General features: G+C 40.1%; 2 protein-coding genes and 2 non-coding genes across 4 annotated transcripts in view; 2 read left to right on the top strand and 2 right to left on the bottom strand.

Moving 5' to 3' along the window:
• Window positions 1-4,135: 4,135 nt before the first annotated feature.
• On the bottom strand, window positions 4,136-4,247 carry trnal-caa (transfer RNA leucine (anticodon CAA)). Its single transcript has 2 exons — window positions 4,210-4,247; window positions 4,136-4,181 (listed from the first exon to the last, which is right to left on the bottom strand). It is a non-coding gene; the product is annotated as a tRNA-Leu (tRNA).
• Window positions 4,248-5,188: 941 nt separating this feature from the next.
• Window positions 5,189-5,300, bottom strand: trnal-caa (transfer RNA leucine (anticodon CAA)). The gene is made up of 2 exons: window positions 5,263-5,300; window positions 5,189-5,234 (listed from the first exon to the last, which is right to left on the bottom strand). It is a non-coding gene; the product is annotated as a tRNA-Leu (tRNA).
• A 2,424-nt stretch (window positions 5,301-7,724) lies between these two features.
• On the top strand, window positions 7,725-15,062 carry mturn (maturin, neural progenitor differentiation regulator homolog (Xenopus)). Its single transcript, XM_064347728.1, has 3 exons — window positions 7,725-8,149; window positions 13,285-13,407; window positions 13,889-15,062. Exons 1-3 carry the CDS (start codon window positions 7,979-7,981, stop codon window positions 13,994-13,996), a joined length of 402 nt encoding a protein of 133 aa, XP_064203798.1. The 5' UTR covers window positions 7,725-7,978; the 3' UTR covers window positions 13,997-15,062.
• Window positions 15,063-22,370: 7,308 nt separating this feature from the next.
• The window catches only part of LOC135261431 (E3 ubiquitin-protein ligase znrf2-like), a 32,102-nt gene continuing 28,051 nt past the window's right edge, over window positions 22,371-26,421 (top strand). Inside the window, exon 1 of the mRNA XM_064347727.1 lies at window positions 22,371-23,427. Within this exon, the coding sequence (XP_064203797.1) occupies window positions 23,016-23,427 (412 nt within the window). The 5' untranslated portion in view covers window positions 22,371-23,015. The remainder of the gene's footprint in view (window positions 23,428-26,421) is intronic.

The raw sequence follows: 26,421 nt of genomic DNA, 5'->3' as shown, positions 1-26,421 counted from the left end.
TATCTCCAGTCATTTGGTTGTTTCGTTTTTGTAACACGAATCTTTGTACGAACATCATATTCGTCATATTTGCTGAGGGAAGTCCAATACTGCCGAGATGTAGGCTAATTGTTCAGTTTATTAAACGATTTAGTGTCTGTTGTCAGTTCGATTAACCAAATTATTCGTGTATGCATGCACAGTTTCTTTATCACGTTTCCCAGAAACATAAACGATTCGTGAAAATGCTGAGATACCCTGAATAGATTTACTTGTAAATGACTGATGATGCAGCGAGCAATACGACGAGACCACAACCACATACGAAAGTGACGTTACGTTGTATTTCGCATCATAGAATAGGTTACGTTTCACCTTGCGTTCTCATAGCTGTTTCGCGTATTCCTAGATGTGTATTAAAATTTGCTTTAAATTATGTGTTAAATTAAGAGAACAAGCCGACACATTCTTCTGCAAACGTTGAATGCTGCGCTACACATTCGATTTTAGTAGTGTAAGGTGCTATTTCAGATGTGCATTAGAGGCATTCGCACTGGTGAAACAACGATAAAGTGCCTATCCGTCCATTGGTCGAAAATGGAGTAACCCACGCGAGTAACTGATGGATTTCAAGGGGATTAAAGACAGTCGTTAATCACGTGGAAACTTTAGTTCTGGACGTGTGACTGAGTCAGCGATGCTGTGACGCTTGAAAACTGGGGCGTTTGTCTGACCACGCTTGTCTGGCTGCAATGATCATTACATCCGATAACGGTGTTTATGTAGCATATAACTGCCCACATGGAATACTCTCAGTGGTCACACTAAATTGCATTATAATACAAGCATAAGTAAGCCAACAATGTTATGAAGTTTTAGCCAACAATGGTCTGTATTTAGAAAGCGTCTCAGCGTAGGAGCGTTGATCTAGGATCAGTTTCTAGCTTCTCGGCTCAAAATGGATATCAGATGTCGACAACGGAAGCCAGATCCAACATGAACAGTCCTACCCAGAGGTGCTTTGTGAATACAGGCCAGCGTCTAAAAATTATCACTGGGAGCTAAGAAGCATTCACCATAGATGGGGTCTGAGATTTCGGACTGTGCCACAGACACATACACACTATATGAACTGTTTATAAGACAGCTTCCTCCTGCCACACAATATTGTGAAAGTGAGACCAAATATATAAGGTAATACTATCCAAGAATGCCAGACTTGCAATAGGATCCCTACACTGGGGCCCTCTCTACATCTATTATGCTGATATCTTGGAGTGTCAAAATCAACCTGAGGTATCTCAAGGTGAGAAGCTTTTATGGATGATGCACTTATCCCCCGGCCACTGTCTGCTAGGGTGTGAAGCACTGATAAGAGTTCATTACCTGGAAAACATGTTCACACAGGCTCAGAAATATAACTAAAAGCTGCAAATCTTGGAAAACTCATGCAAGAAAAACAATCTTTTTTTCTATTTTACATTTTTAATCACTTCAGTGAATGAAACTTGTTATTTTGATCATTATTCAAATCGCAAACCACTGGTTTAACAGTGGTTTGTGGAAAAAGTACCAGTTTACTGTTATATAATACAAGATTTATCTTGTTCCCCTCAGAAGTGAGACTGTAATGTGAGGCTGCTGGAAGGCATCCAACATGAGCAAATCATTATTTATGAGATGAGTTGTTTGTAGGTGATTGGTGACTATTCTCCTCAATCTCTAATGACAGAGGATGTCACTAATATTGTATATTATGTACTATAAAGTGAAATTATGCCCAGTTCAGGCATTGGGGTTAACCATCCAACCACCCCTACCCCTGACCCCTCAATACACCCCTCAATGGGGTGTGAATCCCCTCAGTTTTATCACCCCTACATTGCCTTAATAGACAAAGCTTCACAGGAAAACAAAATCCTGGCCATTTGCCTCAACTGGTCTGGCCCTTTAATGCAGACCTTTGTGGTGTATCCTGCCCCAGCAGGAGAAGCCACCAGTCAACATAACACAGGGTTGGGAATCTGATCAAGGAGACAGGCACTGTCCCTGTGAATGACCACGCCTGCAAAGTAGTTTCCATGTTCATGGCCAGGAAGGAAGAATATGTACTAAAACAGCCTTCAAAGGCTACACAAGAATCATTAAATAACTAATTAGGAATTTGTTTAACACTGGATCAAAGGGATGCTGGCACTGTGTTCTTTTGGAACCCCTTTTGGACTGCCTGGGTTCTGTCTGTTTTTGTAGAAGCAGACAGCAAAAAGGTGTTTTAGCTTGGTGGTAATTGGTGTTGCGACTGATACAGGTTTTAGAGTGCAAGTAAAGGGTTCTTAAATTAGAGCAAAATTGTGAAAACAGTACTGTCGTCGGCAGGGACTAATGTGCACAAAGCGAAAAATTCTTGAAGTGAAATTCTAACAGAGATTAAATGAGTCCAAAATGTACACTGCTGCAAGTTAAAAATACTCTGTAAGCTGATTTTACAGTTTACGTTTTGCTGTTTAAGGTAAATTATTCAGTAGGAAAGACAAACCCCCACTGAAAGTTATTGACAGCCAGGCAAAAGTGCATTTTATTCAAATTAATCTGAATCTGAATCTGGTTTTTTGGCTCTCTTAACGTTTCTTCCTGTCTGTCCCACCCAAGGAGTTTTTCCTTGCCACCTCCACACTAGGTCTTGAGGGGGTTCGGCCAGGATCCATTGTAAAGTGTACTGCAACAAATTTTTGTAGAATGTGCCAATTTAATTGGATTTGATTGTAGTATGGAAGCTCTGAGTATAGCAGACGCTATGGTTGTTCAAATTGAGACAGAGACAGTGACTTTTTATACAACCACTGACAAATTGAACTGAAAAAGACTCAACGTCAAAACCATCTGAAAAATCACTAATATTTAGTTACATATGTTATACGTAACATAGCGGTTCTAATGACGGCCTCAAATCCAGAGACACACATGGTTCCTGTGTAACAAATAATGAAATATTTTGTTAATAAAGGTTAAACAACTAGCATTAGATCATACACTTCAGTATTCACACTGGCTTGGAAGCAGCACATTGTGATTGTGTTCCATCAGGTATTGAAAATCAAGATTAAAAGGGCATTAATATCACCTTTTGAAAACAGGAGCAAGATTTAACTTATACGGACAGATTTTTGCTGCCCCCGGTGGACAACACTGGTACCAGTATTCTAAACGGTACAGTCAGGTACCGTTTCTGATTCTCGCACTTCACCAAAAAGATAGATCAATTCAAATTCTTTTGATAACCACTGAACCTCTACCTTTTTATTGTTCGTAAAGTAAATAAATGTATCTTATGTATTCATAAAAGATAAAATGGGCAATGCTTTTACTTAAAAACCAGTGATATAGCAACCAAATACATATACTTCTAATATGTGTTACCTTGCATGAGCTGTTTCTTGCATCGTTATTTTTTATTAAAACTTTGTTTAGCATATCCTGCCAGTTAATGCTGTATCACCATGTTGGAACTTTAACAGAAAAATGAATACACATACTTTTTCATGTATGAGATCAGAATAGCTCTGATATATTCAAAATAAAATTATAATTGAGACTGTGTTATCTGGTGGAATTGAAACCACTTATACTATATTACTGTAATACAATGGCAATGGTGAATAACCTTCAAGATTCTTGCAGTGGCAGGTGTGTGTTTCTTCTTAGTAGTATGCATCCGCTGGCTGACCTTTCATCCAGCTTCCTGGTCCTTTCTGTCAGGAATTATTGTCACACGATTATCCATATCAAAAGCATATTATTGTTGTTCTGAAATGTTGATGTTCCATGAAAGGATTTCCTATCACCAGTGTGTAATGGCCTGGGCATTGCACTCTTATTAATTACTTCTTGGAATAATGGAAATTTACAAATCTAGGCCTATTCATTGTGCACAAATTGTATGTCGTTGTGGATAACAGCATGAATTAAATGCCTAAAATGTAAATGTAAGTGTATATAGATAGAGTATATAGAGTTCTGAATTATGATAAGAGTGGGGACTTTGAATTTGTTTCTGATGTGATCTAGAAGATAGTGCTATACATTGTTATTTTTACTGATTTAATGACCTGCATTAAAATTTCATTTGACAGACATGAATAACAATCTCAAAATCAGCTGTCAGAAGTGGGATTTGAACCCACGCCTCCAACTGGAGACCAGAACACTCCGGGACAGGGAAGGTTGCGTTACCTTGAGTCTGGCGCCTTAGACCACTCGGCCATTCTGACACCTACAAAAAAGAACCTTTTGATCAAACTTCAAAAACATAGGTATCACACTCTTAAAAAGTACCATTAGAAGTGGCATTCCAACCCATGTTGCTCCTTTGGGACTACAGAACTTACTAATGAGCCTGGAGCTTCACCCTGAGTCACTATCCTGACAGCCAATCAGAGTTGATGGAATTTTGCAGTTTGAATGATAATTTTGGAAAATTCTAATGAGAGAAGGGATTTGAACCTCTCATATGAGCCTTACATTCTATGGCCAGAACACTCTCTGGCAAAATAATCTATCCTCCAAAAGTCTGATACCTTAGACCAGTGGTTCCTGGGGACCTCCTGTGTATGCTGGTTTTCGTTCCAACTGCAATTGCAATCTCAGAATTTTAACAAGCTGTTCATTTTTATTAATTAGGTGCTTCTTCATGTCTACAGGGATTATTTATGCTCTTAAGCTGCATTATGTCAGAAACAGCTAAGCATTCCATGAAGAATACGATTGTTGTTCATGTACTTATTCAATATTGCAAACAATTGCATAAAAAAGAGGGAACAAATTTAATTAAAGATTGAGGTGAATCAATAAGCTCCTGACTTGTGGAAATGTGGACACATGGGCACTAAACTCAACAATCTGGTAGATAATGAAGAATTCAAAGACAAAGCAAATAACGAGTCAAACTTGCATTGTGTTATTAAGTTTCAGGCCATTCTGACAACTTTGGGGGACAATGTTACAGAAGGAACAATACATTGCCATGTTTACTGCTTTAATGACAGGCACACAAGCTCGGAAAGCTAAAAAGAACACAGGAAAAACAAAACAAATGCTTTGAACCTGCACTTGGAACTTCATGTATATCATTCTCTGTAATGCATCTGACCCTGGAGTTATTAAGCTATATCATTTAATTTCAGAGAGCATGACTAACAAACTCAAAATCAACTGTCAGAAGTGGGATTTGAACCCACGCCTCCAACTGGAGACCAGAACACTCCAAGACATGGAAGGTTGCGTTACCTTGAGTCTGGCGCCTTAGACCACTCGGCCATTCTGACACCTATAGAAGTAAATCTTTCGATCAAACTTCAAAAACATAGGTATCACACGCTTAAAAAGTACCATCAGAAGCGGAATTCCAAGCCATGTTGCTCCTTTGGGACTACAACTTACTAATGAGCCTGGAGCTTCACCCTGAGTTGGGCATCTTAGACCATTGTTACTACCCTGACAGCCAATCAGAGTTAATTGCATTTTGCAGAGCTTGAATGGTAATTTCGGAAATTTCTAATGAGAGGACGGATTTGAACCTCTCACATGGGCCCTACATTCTATGGCCAGAACACTCTCTAGCAGAAGAATCCATCCTCCAAAAGTCTGCTTCCTTAGACCAGTGGTTCCCAACCTTGATCCTGGGGACCTCCTGTGTATGCTGGTTTTCGTTCCAACTGCAGTTGCAATCCCAGAATTTTATCAAGCTGTTCATTTTTTTTAACTAGGCGTTTTTTTTTTTTACTTGTAATATGTAAATGATGCTCTGGCCACTTTTGCGTGGGAAAGCTAGGTTGGAAAGGCTTACTAAGCATTGTGTCTTTTCTGGATGTGGAAAAATCAAGATGTTTTTTCTTTTCAAAAAGTGAAGAGACCCACAAGTAGTGTAAGAATTGGAATTCTGGCTCAGGCACCTTTTTAAGAACTGTCTTTTCTCCCCACAGAGGTCTCAGATTACTCAAAGTAAAAAAAAAAATTATGAAAGTTTATGAGAGATTGAAATGAATTGTTTCATATAGAATGCTTCTTCTTATCATTTCATGTTTGGCCGCTTGGATCACATACTTAATCAACCTGTAGGCGGTAAATGAACAGTAGTGGTTTTATTGTTTCACTTTGAGAAGTAAAACGTTGTTCTTCAGTTTTATAATCTGTTTGGGTGAATGTGATTCATAACTGAGAATGCAGCTTCACCTTGGTGTCTTAACCCATATTCAACCCTTATCATTCTGGTAAGGACTGAATCTTCACATACATGTGCACTAAATAGAACTGCTCTGTCAAGAATTTTCATATCTTGCAATATTGACAGACCCGTGTTCCTTTCTGTGGAATTGTATGACCCCCCTACCCCCCCACCCCCATACTCTCCTTTACGTGATGCACCCCACACTTGAGTCCGTCAGACAACAACATTGTCTTACATCAGTGTCATTTAAGATAAAGAAATCAATGAGTGGGAAAAAATATTATAATAGCAATAATGGCAATACAGCCACGATAAATACTGATGAATGTTATCAGAGTATATTATTATATGGCATAGTGAAAAGAAATCATAAACATAGAGGTAACAAGATCAATAGCTGGAGTTTACCATCTTCTAGCTGTATTTTCCCTAGTATTAAGGGAGGATATCACAGAGGAGATGTTAAAAAATGATTTTTTAGAAACTTGTTCTTGCTCTGTGGGAGAGATTTAAAATATATTTCACACAGCCAGTGGCAATAGCTCCTAGAAAGAAAATCCAAATGCCACAGAGGAACTCATCATGTTACACTTTTTCAAAAGTATTTGAGTTGCAGAGAATTGAGGCTTATGATTGTTTAATAGAATGTACAGTATGTGCATATTTACAATAATCTCTTCTACTACCTTTTATTGTAATAGATAGAAGGCCTGTAGTATGTGGAAGGAAGATGACTCTTATCGAACTGGGTTAATCCTTTGCCCTGTTTCAGCTGTCCTTTATTACTGTAAGACAAATGGACGAGAACAGAGCATTTCACTGGATAACAGCGCCATAAGCATACCTTTTACTGTATCTGCTTTGCCACAATGTTGTACTTCACTATTCATTCAATGATTACTATTATTATTGTTATTATTATTATTATTATTACATTGCACAAATTGTAAGACCTAGATATTGGGCTTTACAAATAAACTGTGAAATAATTGTAAAGTAGCCATATGATATGGTTATCACAGGAAAGACTGATGACCAAGTGAATGCTCGTTTGTGATCATATAAACGGCATGGCAAGTGGCAATGTCTTCTGATCTATTTATACGGAAAATAATTAATAAGTCATTTTTTGCCTACGTTAGGCAACTGTAGCCTACATCTTCATTTTGGGCAGGTTTCTATCGTGTCCTTGAACTATATGTTTGCCTCAGAAACTGTAACATAATATAGTTTATTTTAACCTACATGAAATGTCGGGTCTGTTGTTTGAAAATGCATGCTTGCCGTTTGTACAGCCAATTCGAAAACAGCACTCAGCTTTCAAAATATGATCCTTTGTGAATCCACAGGATGAATCTAATAATGCAAATTATTTTTATAAGGCTAATATGTTCTCGTCATGAACTGGTGCAACAAAATACAACTGTTGCCCAAAAACATGGTTTTTCCGACAGGACGGTGTTTTCATTCTTTCGTCATCGCGTTAGGAGAGGGACGTTACGTTACATGTCGTAGGGCTGTGCGTGTGATGCCCACATTACCCAGAAAATCAGCACGGCGCATCTCGTCTCTGCAAGTCTAGCGAGCTGGGGAGAATATCGTCGAGAAACCAATGTGCGAAGCTGCTAACTAGTATATTTCACCATGCGGACGGGGTGCTAGAGCTTAGGAACGCTGTCAGCTGTTCTACTGAACATCATTTAGGGTGCGAGGAAGATATTCCCGGCTCACCGGCTCCGCTTCGACCACTCAGGTGCATAAAACAGCTGACAAAGGATGGAATTCAAGCAGCTGGTTGACACAGCCGAGAAATGGTGCTCCGGCAACCCATTTGATCTCATCTTCGCGGAGGAGATAGACGAGAGACGGTTGGATTTCTATGCAGAACCGGGGATCTCGTTCTACGTCCTGTGCCCAGATAACATGAATGGCGGTACAGACAATTTTGTAAGTATGACAAAACTGTATATGCGAGTGTTTGCAAGCGCGTGCGATTGAAAAGGGGTGTTGACGTGTCGGGCATGGGTTCTTGGTCCAAAGGATCCAATAAGATGCGCGAATGGATCCGTTTGCTTTATGGCGAATGTAATGATGTCATACATTGGGTAACCGCAGTTTGGTGCACCCACAGTAGCTTGCAGCTGCCTAACGATGAGGTTCTCGGCCGATTATGATTATGATTGATGTGTTTTGTTTCTTAATAAAAACAGTTCATATATTATCGTGTTTATGTTTACTTTTGTCAAACCGATTTCTCGGTGTAAATGTCTTCTGTGCACACGCTGGTCCTGAAAGCAGAGGGCGTTGGGTGTGGGAGCTGTATGCTGCCGTATCCATTTTCAGACTCGTTGGTCTCCTGAGAGATAATACATTATGTCAGCAGGACAGCCTGAAAGCCAGCGCAATTCCTACAGTGTTCAGCATTCCTTCTAGGTTCTGCGCAGCGGTTTATAAAATACTTGTTATTTAACTATTCTGAGTACTTTTAACGTTTGCTCCTTGTGCGCACTGTGATACCATTCAGGTGTATAGTTCAACTGAGAGTCTGAACTTTCATGCTGTTTGTAAGAATGACATCATTCACTTAGCTGCTATAACCCTCGGTGAGCTTAGCCCCACGTCTGACTTCATCCTTGGTTTACAAATAAAATACACACATTTTAAAGTATATTATGTGTATGCACAGAACCATTGTATCCATCATAGTTTGATGAACATATTGGCTTTGTTGTTGTGACAGCATAATCACCTTCCTCTAGGGTCAGTCTATTACATTTTATTCAATATGGCAGCAGTCCCTGAGCTCTTTTCAAAATGCAACACAGGACAGGAATCATGGACAATGAAGTATGGATTCTCAGTGGGGTGGCTCTCTGTAGTGTTAACAATTTCACTACCATTAATATCGATGAAATAAGTGCATTAAATATTTTTGTAACTGCACAGGCTGTTGTTTTGGGTGTAGTTTCCACCTAGATCCATTTGTAGCATTTTTACTTATCCTATTCACGAAGAAGCTAGCACACAGGGGTGAACACACTGCCTTCGCCCCACCCAACAATGGCATAATTACTATGTGTTACCACAGATACCACAGAGCAAACCGAAACGTACAGGATGGGAGAGTGATGGGATGATGCAGCAGTAAAGCAAAACAACACCAGAACTCAATACAGGACAAGCACTCTAAAGCATATGTCTGCCAGGCTATGAGCCTCTACTAATGAAGTCATTTTAACAGGGAGGAGTGAAAGATGGAGAGTTTTGGAATGCAGTGTTCGGCATCCCTGCGTTTGGTGGGGAGGAGGATGCATTCAGGGATCCGTGTTACTGATTTTAGCCAAATACAATGGGTGAGGCTTTTTGGCTTTTGTGAATTTGCCCCATCAATACATCTGGGCTTACTGCTCAGGATCGGGGCCATTGTGATGTCACCACATTGGCATTGTGATGTCACTGTAGTTTTTCCTTCCATTTGTATGAGCTGCAGTGGAGTTGCAGAGCACCTGACAAGGCTTCATTCTGGAGCACTCAAAGGTGTGCTGTGGAGTGGGGTGAGACTGTAGTGCAGCATCACTGTGAGTGCAGTGCCTAACTGCTGAACCCCAGGACATCTGACGTATACCACATAAATACACACACACCACCTCAAATGAGCATCACGGACATCATATTGCGCTGTCATAATAATTTGTCTTGAAGTGCCATGTGGTTGTGGAGTAGAGTGTGGTGCCGAGACCTTGCTGAATGACACTGTGACAATCGTGGGGCCACCCCAGGATCACTTCCTGACTGGACCGCAGCGAGGATGACCTGCAGCGATGCTCTGAGCGAATGCTCAGTCTGACACTCACACACCCAACCTACATTGCCCTGCACTGCTCATCCCAAGGGCAGAAACCATCACCCAAAAATAACTCCCTGCAGCAGCCAGGTCTCAGAAGTGTGTGCATGGGGGGTGGGGTCCAGTTACTGAAGCCAGATCAATACTAATATAAGGACAGCATGTCCAGCCCACTAAGACCAGGAGTGGCCCCCACCCTCTGCTCGACAGGGGAATACAAATAACAGGCTGGAGTGACAGTAGATAACATTGCAGTGGTGGGGTGGGGTGGGTGTGTTGGCAGCTGGAGATGTGAAATCTGTTGCAAATGTCTCATTTGGTCTTTTTACATATTTATTTTAGGCTAGAATGTCTCAGCTGATTCAGGGGGCCTGTGTACAACTAGGGGAAAGTATTTCTGTCTTCCTAGTCCTGCTGTTGCACAATAAGTTCTCTAAGATACCTTGCTTATCTGTGGTTGGACCTGCTGTTTTTGCTAATTCTAAAGAATGTTGGACATCACCGTCACACTATAGCAAAGGAACTGCAGGGCAGCCAATAATGTAAGGCAGGCCTCACCTTCCCTTTTTGTAAAAAGAACAGAGGACAAAAAATTATATCTGTACTGGTAATAGCAGCAAGACTATAGTGTCCACTTTCGTTGTACACCCCCCCCCCTCCAAAGCTGTTCTGTACTGTCATCTCAATGTGCTCAGCTAGTACAGTGTAGCTAATCCATAACGAACTGTTCCCCATATCTCCTCTAAAGATTGTCATTGTCCAGTGCCTCTGAATCACTTATTATCTTTCACTGTCATTGCTGGAGAGTTGTGGCCCACAGTTCCGGGCAACGTGAAGGCAATATGAGCCAGCTTCACAGAAGACAAAGAATCTTTTGCACCCATGCAACATAATTTCAGCATATCCATTCCGATGAGTCAGACAAGGATACTCAAATATGAACATGGCATTTGTTAGCACACTGTTCAGGAAGGCCGAATCATAGTTCTGTTTCTCTGTTTCTTCTTCTTCTTCTTTTTTTGAACAGTGTAATTTATGTATGTAGCTAGAAGCATGATTAGTCAGCTCTGTACAGTCCACTACCTCTGTCAGTGGCTGTGGAGTCAGCAGTGTCTCCTGGTCAGCTTTTATGAGGCTATTAACTCAGCCAGTGCTCTTTGTGGTGCCACTAGAGGCCATGTCAGAATTTGCATATGCAGCTGTTGTATAAATGATGAAAAATGTAAGGCCACAGGGATGAATTTTCTATCTGTTAAGCTAGTTGCTTGTATGTGGAGAGTAGGCAAGGTGAAGTCACACACTGCACTGTAGTGTGAACCTTAATGCACCTGCATATGAAATTGCTTTGGGCCTGAGGGATCACTGTCAGTGAGAGAGGCTGACTCAGGAGGATTGATGAGCTGGAAAATGTGCTGAGCTACCTTATGCTGTCAGTCACTGACTTGTGTGAGCCAAACAAGCGGTTATCCTTTCCTTAGAATGACACTGCAATTGGTCCCACCACAGATGGATACATTTTAGCTCCACCCATTCTGAGGCTCCTGGAGCCTTGCTGTCCCATCATGAGCAGCGGGTACAGTCAGCTGTTCACCCAGCCTCCTGTTGCATCCTCCAATCAAAACGTGTCCCGCCACTACTGACACAAGGTGGCGCCATTGTACTTAATGTCATCCAGCTTCAGGAAATGTTGACACTTAGGGGCTCATTTACTAAGGCCATTACACACAAAACCAATAACATTTCCAACGATTGCTCATGGTATTTGTTTTGCACCAGTCATTGCTTATGTTATGAGTTTCGCTTGTGCTAAAACAATTTGCATGTGCTAAAGGTCTTAGTAAATCAGGCCCTTAAAGTCATAAGATACTACTCAACAAACATGTCAGGATTTTATTACATTTCTGTAATACTTCATGTTGCAAGAGCTTTGTATACGCGAGAAACTGAAATAGTAGAAGCTGCTATTGAAAGACATCCAGAGCGGAGTAGCACACATATTTCCAGAGTATGCCTCATCTGAGAGTCTGTGGAGCTATTTGTTTGATCTGTGAGCCACTCTTATCACCCTTTGAAAGGGCAGTGAAGATCAACAGTGAAGATGAAAAACGTGTTTCTTCTTCTGAGCTTTAATATGATGAATAACACTGATGAATATATACATTCATCCAGTATACAGTACTGGCACAAGATTGGTTTAGTACTCTTAAAACTTTTATCTGTGCACTTTCTTCTGTTATTGTTTCTCTGAGCCATTTTCATCTGTAAAAATGTGTTCGAAACAGTGGTCTTCTTGACCACAAGTGGTAACGGTATGTATTATGTGACCATCAGTAATCTGAAATAAATTGAAATACATGTTCAAGCTAAATGTTAAATTTCCAACAGTTAGATAAATTAGACTAATATGAACAAATACATATAGGAAGGTGCAATGATTATTACTTGTTTAACACAAATGCTAATTATTTCTTCATTTTTTGTTTTATGTTGATATTACATTTATTATTTAATGGATTTATTATGCCAAAACGAGAAATTGTTGAAAAATATTTCATTAATCATCAAACTTTGTTTATAAATGTTTAAATAATTTGTGCCAGTGCTGTATATGAATGATGACTCAGAGTTGACTTCTGTGTAAGTTTCTGTAGACCCTCTAATAATACTTCATTAGTATCTGCAAAGGTCTTTCTGCACCTCCATTCACACTACTGAAATGAAACCAGCCTCACTCTCAATTTGACACTAATAATACTTCATTTGTATCTGCAAAGGGCTATTTTAAGGCACTTCAATGATAGCAGCCTAAGCCTGTTGACTTAGGCTGCTATCACTGAAGTGCCTTAAAATAGCCCTGTATGATTTATGAGTGCTGTCACTTCTCAAGCAGATGGGAATGAGTGAGAAGGTGGCCAACAGAACAACAAAAACAACACCAAAATGCAGGTCAATGTCATTTTATGTGAGCTCACTGGTGATCTACTGACTTTGGTCTAATTTTGCACTGTCTGTGTGACAACAGTCTATGTACACAAAAATAACCTTTCAGGTTTTTAAATGATCAATCTGTGTGTGAGTAAAATAACACAATTTAATAGCAGTTTATCTGTGATATAATGAAACTACTGCTTTAAGAGCAGAGTGTGGGGGGGGGAGGTGAACGGGTCCATCTCGTGATTGGGCGGAAGCGAGTGTCAGTCAGCTCTGATGCATGTTGTGTGGTGTTTGTTCCTCTCAGCACGTGTGGAGCGAGAGTGAAGACTGCCTGCCATTCCTGCAGCTGGCCCAAGACTACATCTCCTCCTGTGGGAAGAAAACTCTGCTGGAGATTCTGGACAAGGTCTTCAGATCCTTCAGGCCTGTGAGTACAATAACATCACCCCTCGCCCAAACGCCCCACCACCACCACCACCACCACCACGCCCATGGTGTTCAGAGCAACACAAAGAATCTGCACAAAACCACCGGTTTTTCTCTCACTTGACTACAGTGTGTTCACACCTGTTTTCCCTTCTCTCTGACTACACCACCAAGACTTTACAATTGTGTATTTATGATTACAGTATATGTGCAAAATATGCATGGGTTGAGCTATACTAGGCTAACAGGCTTGAACAAAGACTGATACATCTGACACAGCTGTGATCATAACTTGGACTTTAAGTTGAGTTGGGATAATTAATCTGTCAACACTATTGTCAAAAGCTGAGGACTAACTGAACAATATCCACAGGCTGGATAAGCTGGCCTGAGTATTATGAGAGATTTGACCTCTGTAGCGGTGGTGATGAAGGTGTGACGTGACTCTGTAGCCAGTCTTAACTGGCCTGCCTCTGCCTCAGCTCCTCGGTCTTCCTGACATTGATGACGACACCTTCGAGGAGTACCACGCGGACGTGGAGGAGGAGCCTGAGGCCGACCACCAGCAGATGGGCGTCAGCCAACAGTAACGCCTTCCAGCAGGGGTCGAGGGAGGCAGAGAGAACCTCCACTGCCCTACTCCTATACTCCTGTACACACACATAAACACACACACAGACACACAGATAAACACACACGCACACACACACAGGACAGCCAGCTGAACTGCACCACGTTACCCTACCCTTTAACTGCTCGACAGCTAAGCTTTCCAAAGTAGTACACTCTCAATAGGCTTCTTAATACCACTGCCCATCTTCCCGACAAACAGAGAAAAAAACAGGGTGGTTGCTGGGATATTGTCAGATGAACAGTTCATGTAATTAAGTCCCACCTCCACACATGTACAGTATCAACACACATCTCCTGCTGTAGACCAGTTTCTTATTTTAGCTGAAATTGTTTTTTCAAAAGGTTGAATGCAGTGATGTGACTGCAGCAGCTGATCAGCACTCACCGTGTCATTGGTTGGTTTGCTGTTTGTTTTGTGTTCAGGAGCGGGCAATGAAACAACACCAATAGGAAAGAACAGTAGCAATGATAGGACTGACCAACGTGTGTCACAGGCAGCAAAGTCCCAACATGTCATAATGAAATGTTATCACAACTGAACCTGTGTACTGGGGATGTGTTGGAGATGTTTCTGTCCATTAAAAAGGGTTTATTGTGTGTTAGGGATGAAATGAATGCATATGTGTATGTGCTTGTGGGTTTAAGACACATGCATGGCAATAAATCCCTTTGATCGTTGAAGTGAATCAAAACAACATGCTTAATTTAATCTCACGGGGGAAGTCATTTCATCAGATTGCAGTGTTGCACATGATAATTGAAGTGTACTATTTATTTTAAACGAACAGCTCTTTTGAAGAAATTTCTTCAGTCTTGAAGATTCAGAGAACACTTAAAAGTTAATTGCTCGCAATTATCATTAATTACAGGGACAGCATATAATGGTGTGTGATGGTAGCACCTCTGCCTCCAAGCTAGCCTAGCTTCACAGCCCCCACAACACCTTCTGTGATGTTTCAGAAATAACAATAGTAGCGATTCCTGCATCTTTCATCAATAAAGGATATCAGAGCGTTCGTTGGAGAGGGGATAATTTGTCTCATTCACCGTCATGATGAGGAACCTTCTTGGGTGAGGTTTGGCAGCCATTTTGTGCTAGAAGTCTCAGCACCTCACTTGCTGCGAAGAAGCCAGTATTTAATTAGACACTTGGAATACTGTAGTGTGGTGTGAATGGGTCAAACGTGGGAAGAACGTGTGTTAAATATATCGTGTCAACCCCAGGTTTTGTGTGTGAAAGGGGTTTTAGATTAGGAGAGTTGGAGAAGAGAGGCCAAAATGAGAAAGGCAGAAAAAAAGTTTTTCAGGTGGTTATCAATTGGTTAAGAAGCTGTACTTTTACCTCAAATGTTGCTGGTCTGCTGTTGTACCATTGGGAAAGGAAATATGACTTTCATAGCTTCAGTATATATTCAGCAGTGAGTTGCCCTGATTAGAGGCAACTGCTGAGCAAAGAGATTGGATCACAATGTTGAGCAACCCTTCTATTCACAAAAGGGAACTTTTTCAGCCTCCCTATGTGGGGACCACAATTGATGAAGTTTATGAAATTTAGGAAGAGGAGCACCCTACATTTTATTTTTTATTTAATTTATTAAATTAATTTATTCTCAAATTTGGAATTAGCAGTTGTACAATGCACTCCTGTACAAGGAGAACTGCAACTCAGCTGTCTGCAACTGCAACTCTGCATTCCTATGACACTTTCCACACTGCAATCCAGAGTGTATGACAGGAGAGAGCTAGCACTGATGACAACTGGAAACCCTTTATGCACCTCTACACTAGCTGTGCAGCAGTGATCTGGGGAACACTTAAACCGAGTGTGTGCTGGTGGGATGAAGCTAACTGTGTCCTGCTGTTTTGGACTCCATGCTCATGATGTAGCCCAGACTGTCTCAGCCTAACTTTGTGTATTACTCTAGTTGATCTCCTCACACTGACGTGCTAAGAAAAGGCTTAGAATGCAAGGACCTTTGCTGTAATCTCTTACTGAATAAGAGATACTTCCGTGAGAGTAGAGCTGCTGTAGATGGTACTCTACTCCTCAGTCAGGATCATTATTCCCTTTGGGGAAGCACTGGAGTGGTAGAACAAAGGGAGACGGATGCTCTTGATACAGTAAAAAGTAGTGTGTGATTGTGATTTTTTGAACTAGAGAGGGCTGTGTGATCAAACTGAGTGAATGTATGTGATTTCTGAAGTTGTCAAGGAAATCCCCAGATGCGCTATGTCAACTGGTATGGGAACTGGCATTAGTGCAGGAAATTTGTCACATTAGCATTTTTATGCATTTCAGGGTAGATGTATAACACACCTTGACAGTCTTTAATGGTCTTCCCATGGAGTCTGTGCAAAACAAAAAGATGCAACAGTGGGCTGGAGTAATGAAGTTTAAAACTGGTTTTCAGTGGCATTGGTACACATTTGTCCCAATTGGCTCAGGGCTGAAAAGTGTTCAGAATTCTTTGTGTGGAGTAACTGAACAGAACGAATGTCATTGTTGTCTTGTTCAGTTCTAGGAATTCATGAATTTGGGTGATGTGTAATTGCATTTTACAGTGGTGCGTTGTGTGAATGTGAACAGATTTCCCATGGCTTTTGACAAGGAAATTCGGACTGTAGGTTTTGTTCAACAAGAGTCGTGTAACAAATTCAAAGGGTTAAAAACAGGGTGGCGTATGGAGAATATTACAGTGAGTGCTATATCCATACTGCAGATGAAATAAATAAACCTGATGGCAACTATTGCAGGTGACTTCTGATAATGGCCCTGACATTGTTCCACTATGCTCCTTATTAAATTACCACAATGTATTGGCAAACACCTTTATCAAAGGTGACTTACATTGCTCATTTTACACATTATTCATGTGATTCATACAGGCAATTCAGTAGCTTGCTGAAATAAAAATGGCTCCACCCTCAGCTGGGATTTGCTACTCAAGCAGCCGGTAATGCCCTGAGACCATCTGGCTCATCTTCACTGCTAGCCAGGGCAAGGCCTGCCTTTAACATTGTTGGTACAAGCCTGTTTTCACAAATTACTGTGAAAACAGGCTCCTTCATCTTAGCATTTTAGCATCCTGTCTGTACTGTAATTGGTGTATTACAGCCCAGCTATAGGACAATACACAGTTTAATATGCTTTAATATGAAATGTGGGAGGCATGAGTTGTTTGATACAAGATTTTGTTGTCTTGTAGGAGTTTATGTACCCATTGTTCTCCTGGTCCCTTTATCTTGGTTACAGCTAGCTTGCCATAGTCTTTGTCGTAAAATCAATGACCATCAACCTGTAACCATTGTAAATCACATACCATAAAAAAAATACCATACCAAAAATCGGCAACCATAAGCCAGTGACCGTCAAAAAGCAACCATTCAACTGAATACCCTTCTTGTTCGATGCTCTTCTGACAATAACCAACACTGCACAACTTAGTCTTCATACCAGACATACCCAAAACATTTCTGTAACATTGTAGCAGCATTATGCAGCACCACTGTGAGAGCTTTACATGTTAACTGGAGTCCAGCCTTAATCAGACCAACATAAATGATTATTTGCTGAAAGGCATCAGTCATATCTTCCTGACCCACTCTACACACGGGAGTATATCTCAAAGCAGGGCAACACTGTGGACCCAGATGCAACACATGGCCCAATAAAGTATTGTAGACCATGACATAACTATTGACCCTGTGTCAGTCTACGCATTATAGTTGTGCAGTCTTGATATAATGGTATAACATTGTGGTAATGACACAGCAATCTTGTGAGAAAACTCTGCGATAGCCGAGACAGCACCTCACTGACAACCTCTGTGGATGTTGTTTGATCCTCCTGAACTACCATGTTCTTAAAGTATCTGTTTAGCATTGGATTCCCTTTGATGCAGATTGGCTTCCTGTTAATGCCGGTGTACTGTAAACGTTAAAAAAAGGTTCATATCAATTGAAGTCTATTGTGAGATTTGTCAAAGCTGCTGTCTTTTGTTTCTACTTCTTTATGTCTCAGTTTCATTCCAGTGAAAAGCTGCTATCTTTCATTTTTAATTTATTGCATTTTCGTTTCAGTGTAATCTCATGCCCTTGCGGTAGTTCTTTTTCATGAGTTTTTAATGAGCTTGTGTTATATTTTGTATTTTTCTTTTGCTTCTGAAATGTATGTTTTTATTGTTTTTTTTTTCCCCTGTGTGTTTTATGTTTTATATTCCAATGTGTGTAAAATTCTGATTTAAAATATATGTTGAAATGATGTTAAATCTTTCTGCTTTTTGTTTGGAGAATCAGCTGTTTGCTACTTGACAGACAAAACTGCAGTTGGTGTGACAAGAAAATGTCAACCTAACCACTAATGTGTCATTGCCAACCTTGCAGACTGATTTTGTTTATGTTTTGTATTAGGGGAATCACAGCACTCTTAAAATGGCCACTGCCCTCATTCAGGTCTCCATGCCAACCTGCTGACACATATAGTCACACACAGACACACTCTTGGTTGTCCATCGAATCCAATGATGACGTCCACTTCTGTCTTTTACACAGACACACACACACACACACACACACACAGAGTAAATAACACCATTGTTTGGGATTTGCCCAGAATCAGCATCCCACAAATTCTGAAAGAATATCATGGGATCAGCCGTGGGGAGAACTGATTGTGACACACACAGGTGCCGTGGGAAATATCCTCAAATTATTCTTAATATAAATCAACAGCACATGCTGCATGTCATTGTGCATTTAGCATGACCAAATATGCTACAGATACTTAAAGCATAGGTTTTTAATGATTTCATTTAGTTTTTATTTTATTATGTAATTGTTGTACCAAAATAAGATGGCTTGGTGTTGAAGACTGGTTCATTCAAGTCCTTATTTTAGGCACCAGAGGGCAGTATTGGTATTTTCACTCTGAAAATAATCCAGGGTGATTTTATATTAATTTTAGAATTGGCTTTATTCAGGATCATTTGGGTGATCTTTTTTAAAAATAAAAATGGTGAAATACTCAGAATTGGATGGAGTTAAAGGGTAAAGGCTACTTCCAATACACAGGTAATAAGAAATATTTGTATTGATACTTCGGTGCAAGGTGCATGAAGAATGTTGCTTCTCTGCAAGAATACGGTGTGCCGCAAAACACCTGTGTGCCCCGTTTGTTATCTGAGCTGCATAGGAAGTGACAGCTGCCGCCCTCCCCCATACACAGTCAAAATTGTGGTTTACTGAAAAAAGCAACCAAACGTCTTGCTTTTCATTCACAGGTTGGTGTTCTTAACCACTTCCTGTTTTTATGATCTCCACCTTAACCTCCACCTTCCCTCCACCTCAACAGATATTATAATCTACCGAGGCCCAGAGAGAAGTTTTTCTGCCTGAAAGCTGCTCGTTGTGCCAAAGTCAATGAAGGAAGTTTTCTGCTATTGGTGGAGTTCTGTGTCTGTCAATTGAGGGATTTCCTCACGCTGTGCAGAAGAACACACCTCTGATGGCATGTGAAAATTATCAAAAAGGACAGTACCTGATGTGGCATCCGCCATTAAAGGGCTCCAATTGCCCATCACAATTTATTTACTTGTTTATTTGATGGGGACAAACTCAGCTTTGTGTTGATATGATATGAAATATATTTATTGGATGCATTGTATCATTTAGTTTAATGCATGTTCAGTTTCTGTTTCCAGGCTCCATTTTTCTTTATAAAATTGAAAGTAAATTGGGAATTCAGGTTTGGACAGGCCTGTAATATGAAGTATATGCTAAGATATATTAATCATATACTCTTTATTTTGTACTTTATTTTTTGGCATTTATTATGTTTCAGTTAGAGAACACATCCAATTCAGCCTCATCATCCAATGATATTTAACTCATTGCAGTTACTTTTTCAGTGTGGTTGTGAGGAAGCAGGCCATCTTGTTATTTCAATAGACATAATTTTGACTACTAATAAACATAAAGCATACTAATATGTTCTATGCCACATTATTGTTAGTTAAATAACCATAAGTGACACGTTTTTTAAAACATGTTTATAAAAAATATTGGAATAAGAATAACCACAAATAATCCTTTAAACACAAAAACGAATGTGAAGAGTAGTCGCATGAAAGTAATTTTAATGGTGACTGTTAATTATAGCAATTATTTCTCCAAATTTTGAATAGCCAATCATATTTGTAGGCCTGCTGTTGCACTCACATCTGCCATGCTAGGTTTCCTCAGAAGGTAATGTGGACAGACTGCAGGCCATCTGTTAACCAGAGAAGTTCCTTTTGTATGATCAGGTAAGAGAAACCCCATTGGCCTAAAAACCCTCCCTCTCTAACTGACACTATAGCCAACTGTGCATGACCCCATGGAGCTGCCACATTCAGGGTGTGATTCTGGACTGCTGGGCAAGTCATTGAACTGAAGTACCTATGCTGATGAAGGGGTTTTATAGCAATGCCACTACCTACAAAATATTTCCCTGAAACAAAGATCATTCCTGGTGTCTGTCTTTTCAGTAGCAGTAAATTCTTGAATTCATTTAGCAAAACATACAGGGATAATAATTGTATTAATATTCACAATGTATTGGGTGTGTGATTTTATAATTGTTCTTTCAAATGGACCTTTGTCATAAAAATTCTAGGCTTCAAAGGCAATGTACATTTTATGTAAATGAAATACACAGTTAAGATTTTAACTCAACCATGAAATTCACAATATAGGAGTGAGTGTGTGTGCACGTGTGTATGTGCGTGTGTGTGTCATGTACATCAGGTGCAGACATTTGCATCTCTGCAGATAGGCAATAATACAACAGGAAACAGTCAGGAAAACATTCGGCCAAAGCAAGAAATTAAACATTATAAGTGAAAAAGTGTCAAAATATGCATGTGTAGTCTTCTGGTCCTTTGGAGCGTATGATATCACTTCATATTTCTATCATTTATGGACAGGAACAGTAATAATATTAGTTTGCAAAGGTTATCAGCTTTTCTTGAAGTTAGCATAAATTGCAGTCATGCACATTATTTTGACTTGCATGACAGTTGCTTGCAACAGTAATTATGCTGACGTGCATGAAAGTTGCATGGTTATTATCATTACATTCTGTATGTGTCAAGGTCAAGCCAATATATACACCGATCAGCCACATCATCAAAACCACCTGCATTTTTCTGCTTTTTTCTGATTTAATATTTTATTTTCTCTGTTTGTAATCAAACAATTCACATGTGGTCAAAGTGCAGGCTCAGAGATTTTATTAAAGGGTATTCTTATACATTTTGGTTTCACCACGTAGTAATTACAGCACTTTTTTATATGTAATCCCCCATTTCAGTGTTTTTAGACAAATTAACATAATGTCAAATAAAAGAGTAATGTTTTGTATTTGGTTGCATATCATTTGCATACCATGACTTCCTGATGTCTGTGACCTATCAACATCATCAGAGTCTGGATATCTTATTGTCAGGTTGTCCTACAAGCGATACAAAAACTCTCTGCATTTGAATGGATCTCTATGGGAATTGGGGGGTGGGACTAGATTCATCTGAAAATTATGCTGATACAGTATGGAACACATTTGTTGGCTAAATGGCTTTAAGTCATAAAGGGTCCAAGGTATTAAATGAGCCTCAAACCACCGTGCTGCTGCCAGATATGCAGTAGATACTACAAGCATTGTTTCTCCTAAATATTTTTTCCATTGAGTTCAACAGGAAAATTAATCAGGAGAAGCAATTCTTGTAGTATCTATTGCATATCTGGCAGCAGCATGATGGTTTGAGGCTCATTTGATACCTTGGACCCTTGACGACTTAAAGCCATTTAGCCAACAAATGTGTTCCATGGCCTACTTCTCTATTTTTGTCGGCGTGCAGCATGTTTACAAGAAATCATGCACAGCACCACGTTTATATAGAGTGATATTATACTATATTAACATAATGCTTATTTTATATTAAACGTATGTATTGAAAACATTCCTTGGTTTTAAATGTGGAAAAAGTCCGTCTATATGATAAGAAACGTAACTGATTAAGTCTTGCCAGTTTTAAACCCCCCATAAAGAATCCAACTAAGCGCATTTTATTTTTTACCCCCTGTAAATTGCAATGAGTGCAAAAAGCTATTTCCTGAATGCGCTTTTGTGATGATAACACACAGGAGATTGAGACAACAGTTTTGGAGCACACTGATAGCTGACAATCTCGCACATTACCAGAGATTACTGTGATCGTACTCCTATAGTTTCTAATATTATATTGTTGATGTAGCTAGGCTGGTGCCGCTCTAGCACTGACGTCACCTGACGCACGACGAGAGGGAGGGGAGTCCTTGGTTTGCACTCGACAACCACTCATGCACCTTCTGGACTGCACACGCACTCCTACTTCTTTCTCGACAGTTTTTTCCGTTTCGTTTGCCCACCAGCTCGCTCCCTTTACCTCAGCATTTCAAAGCCTCGTTTGCATGTGCACAGTGTCTGGGCTATGGCTACAGTCGCACAAAAAGGAATTGTAAGGACTACCTCTTCACTTTCTCACTTAAAAGAGGAGGTATGGCGGAGAAGACGTTACTGAGAAAACAACCAAAGCAAATTAAGTCCAAAAATAATCTGTGACTAGAAAGCCTGGAACATCAACAGTTTGTTTTCCTGGACTGTCGTCGTTATGCATTTAACACTTTAAGGACGTATTAGATTTTCTTTATTTTTGTATGTTGCCTGCTTTCCGTTGGTTGTCAGACTTGTCACTGTTTTGGTGAGCTTTTTCAATTGCCTTGTCATGGGAGTTAAAGTGGTGACCTGCTTCTTTCCCACGTTGCTGGTAAGACCGCTTGGAATTCTGCTCCTCGTGTTCCGTGCCCTTTAAATCACGCACTGCAAAACTTTTCAGTTGGAGCGCTGCTGGGGCCATATCGACAGCAAGTAATCGGTGGATAGATTGGCATCGGGCTACAAATATGGGGGCAAATCAAAGTAGCCCAGCTGCCAGTGGCCGAACCAGAGCTTATTCCGGCTCAGATGTGCCCTCAAGCACTAGTAACGGTAGTAACGGAAACGGCAGAACTGCAGCCGTGGCAATGAGATACCATGCGTATGGTGCCTCATCACACGGGGCCTCGGGAACCACGTCGGCCGGGGCTCAGCACCACGGCCATAGAACAAGATACAGTGGCAACAGTGGAGGGGGGTCGGGAACGAGGCCTCAGTCACTTCATCAATCCGGCTTCGGTAACATCGCCAACAGCTCACACGAATCTGGCAGTAGCACCCCAGAAGAGAACACCGGCGAAAGGGACGGAAGAGATCAGGAAGGTCCCCGCCTCCTGATAGGCTCGTTGCCTGCTCACCTATCGCCTCATCTCTTTGGAGGTAGGAAGTTGTGACAGGAATCCTGAAGCATTTTCCGTTATTGCATCGTGTACACGTATATATTTAGTTATTGAAAACTATGGAACGAACTGTTTGATAGAGGCAGATCACAAAACTAACTTGCTTGTCAAAGTGTTATTAGCGAGTCTAAAATGCATGTGTAGCCATGTTTGTAGTGCAGTGAGGTAGCCTAATTACGTAGATTGACACCTTGAACTAATTTCATTCTTAAGCTGTTTATAAGGAGCAGTCGAAAGTGTGAACACCATCGAAAAGAATAAAGTGCAAATTATAGTATGACAAGTACATTGTTGCAGTCACCTGTTGGCTACTTAACGAATCAAAGGACACGTCCACTGATGTCAGAAATGTGCACTTTGAATTTACTTTGTAGCTACCATTACAAATAACTAATAACACTGAATTACGGAAGAAGGCTATCTGATTGAAGATAGTCATTAGCTAAAGAGTTTTGTTTAGTTTTTTTAGTCAACGACTGTGGACGAGCAGTAGGCCACCTTGGTGGTTCGCAAGGAGTAACCTATTCGGAATTAGTTTTGTGCAGTCTCTGTAAACTTAGTTGTTTTGTCTTCTTCCATTGATTTTATTTTCTATTATGGTTATTCTTTTAACGGAGTAAAACGCCAGATTGTTTATTAAGCACAGTGACTAAGATTTAAACAACAACATTGATAAAGTTATAGGAAATTTTGCTACATTCACTCATTGTTGTAAATTGAAAATGATAGTGATATTGGATCGCGGGGCGGAAATCATATCGCCATGTTAAATTATTGCTAGCTCCGAAATGAATATGAATTATGACAGTGCGGTGTCTTTAAATAAAAAAGTGTGTTGGTTGTAATTCGACGGTTATGATGTTATCACCTCGGTTTCTGGCCATGGACTAACCTACATTTAACGCTGAATCCAGAGTCACCTATGGAAAAGGCAAATGTAGTTTTGGCTAATGGCTGTCTACCAATGTGGGCGTTTATCAAACGAGTGATTAGCCAATTGCCACTGTATTTTCTCATTTAAGGAGGTTTACTCAAGGCTTGTGTTCAAAAACATAGGATTTTATTTGTTTGTTTGGAAAACAGCAGACTACATCTCATAAAAGCTCTTTCATATGTTTGTGAATAGGGCCTAGGCTACACTCAAACGTTGCACAACGATATTGGGTATGTCTAAAAAACAGCATGCTGGTGGAAACACTAACAACTTGTTGCGCACCTTGACCTTCCAGCAACTTCATGTACCAACAAGTCTGCTGGAAGGTTTGCAAAACAAGGTAGGCCTAATCCGAGCAACCTACAAAGTGATTAGCCTGTATGCATAACAAATTAGTGTGTGTGTGCCGCATTTACGTTTACGTCGTTAAAGGGATAAGTTCAGAAGGCAACATGTTATGCAACGATAAAGAGCGGTCTTAATGGGGGAATTTCGGAGCTTTCATTAAAGTAAACTGATCTGTAACTTTGGACCTCACCTGTCACATTGTCAGGAGATCAGTTGATGCGTTCTGAACTCTTTTCATACGTTTCAGTACCGAGAGGATGTTGCGTAATAATATTTTTTGCTCATCTATTCAAGTGGCAGACAACCCGCTTTATAACTGCATTTAACCTTTGTCCAGACCTCAGATTGTGGTCCATTCGTTGATATGTATCTGAAAAGGTGCAGTAGCTGTTTGATGACATCAACTTTCATGCCCCTATCTAACAGGGACATTGGCTGGACTGTTAACCATCAGGGGCTGAGCCCAGATCCTTCTCCGAAACACTTTTAAAAGCGTACTTCTAAATAGACTGTTTCCATGCATTTTTTTCTTGCATGTGAGGGCTACGCATTGCTTAAAAAATGTGAAAATTGGAGAAGAAAGGAAGGGTTTGGATTTGATTTACCATATAATCTGAACATGAATATTCCAGCCACTCGAATGTCTCAAACCAAAATGAGCGTCATATCGGATACCTACTACCATTATTACTAGGCCTACATGATGGAAAACCCATAATACAATGGCAATTTCATGAATGAGATTTGAAAACGGCTAACTACTCAAAGTGACTGAGTAAACTTTCATAATTTGGTTGCAAAATCATTGCTGATGGACCTACTTGATATGAACCACAATTCTCACCTCAATGGTACAGGTAGTAAAACATGAGAAAATATTGTTACCTGTGGAAAAATGAAGACAATGACTGAATTCTGTCTTTTTAAAATTATATTATCTGGTTAAATTTAGCCTACTTCAGTATTGTTTTGACCCAACTTGTCCAAGCTGCAATGTAAGAAGGGAAACAGACATATAGTTAAGATTAAATGAAATTACTGAATTTATTTGCAATTAGAAAGAAAGAAAGAAATAGAACTTGCAAGTAAGTGAAAAGAACAGTCTTTAAATCTATGAATGATTAATATTTCTTAGTAAGTTTTCCAGAAAAAACAATCACATTTTTATAATTATCAAAATGATCAATAATCAGGGATTCTTTCAAATTTTAGCTAAAGGGAGGGAAGCCCCTGATCTGGGAATTAATTACAAACAAAACCCAAGACCGTATGGTAGCTGATATTTAGAAACGAAAACTAAATAAAAAAATTAATTGACGGGATTAACGTTATTATTTTATTACGCTTCCTCATATGTTCCTTCAGCCTTGATGCCCTTTTTTGATGAAATCTCCTTTGTTTTTGTTTTATTCTTCTTGTTCTGATTGCTAATTTAACACCCAGCTCAGCTTTATTCTCGAACAGTTTAGCTAGCAAAACCAGAAACACCAGGGGTAACATTTTACAAGGCGGGGTTTCAAAAATATCACACAACAATCATTCACGAGAAAAGACGATGTTTATTGTGCACGAGATACATAATTGCACGCGCCACAGCGAATCCCGCAGATTCCTCTCTGCAGTGAAAGACGTTCATACCGGGCAAAAGGTGGATAAAGAACGTCTGTGGAAATTGATCATCACTAATTCTAT

Source organism: Anguilla rostrata, chromosome 8 (genome assembly GCF_018555375.3).
Source record: "Anguilla rostrata isolate EN2019 chromosome 8, ASM1855537v3, whole genome shotgun sequence".
Classification (NCBI taxonomy): domain Eukaryota; kingdom Metazoa; phylum Chordata; class Actinopteri; order Anguilliformes; family Anguillidae; genus Anguilla; species Anguilla rostrata.
The sequence above is the reverse complement of the archived record's forward strand: the minus strand, read 5'-3'. Positions and strand labels throughout refer to the sequence as shown.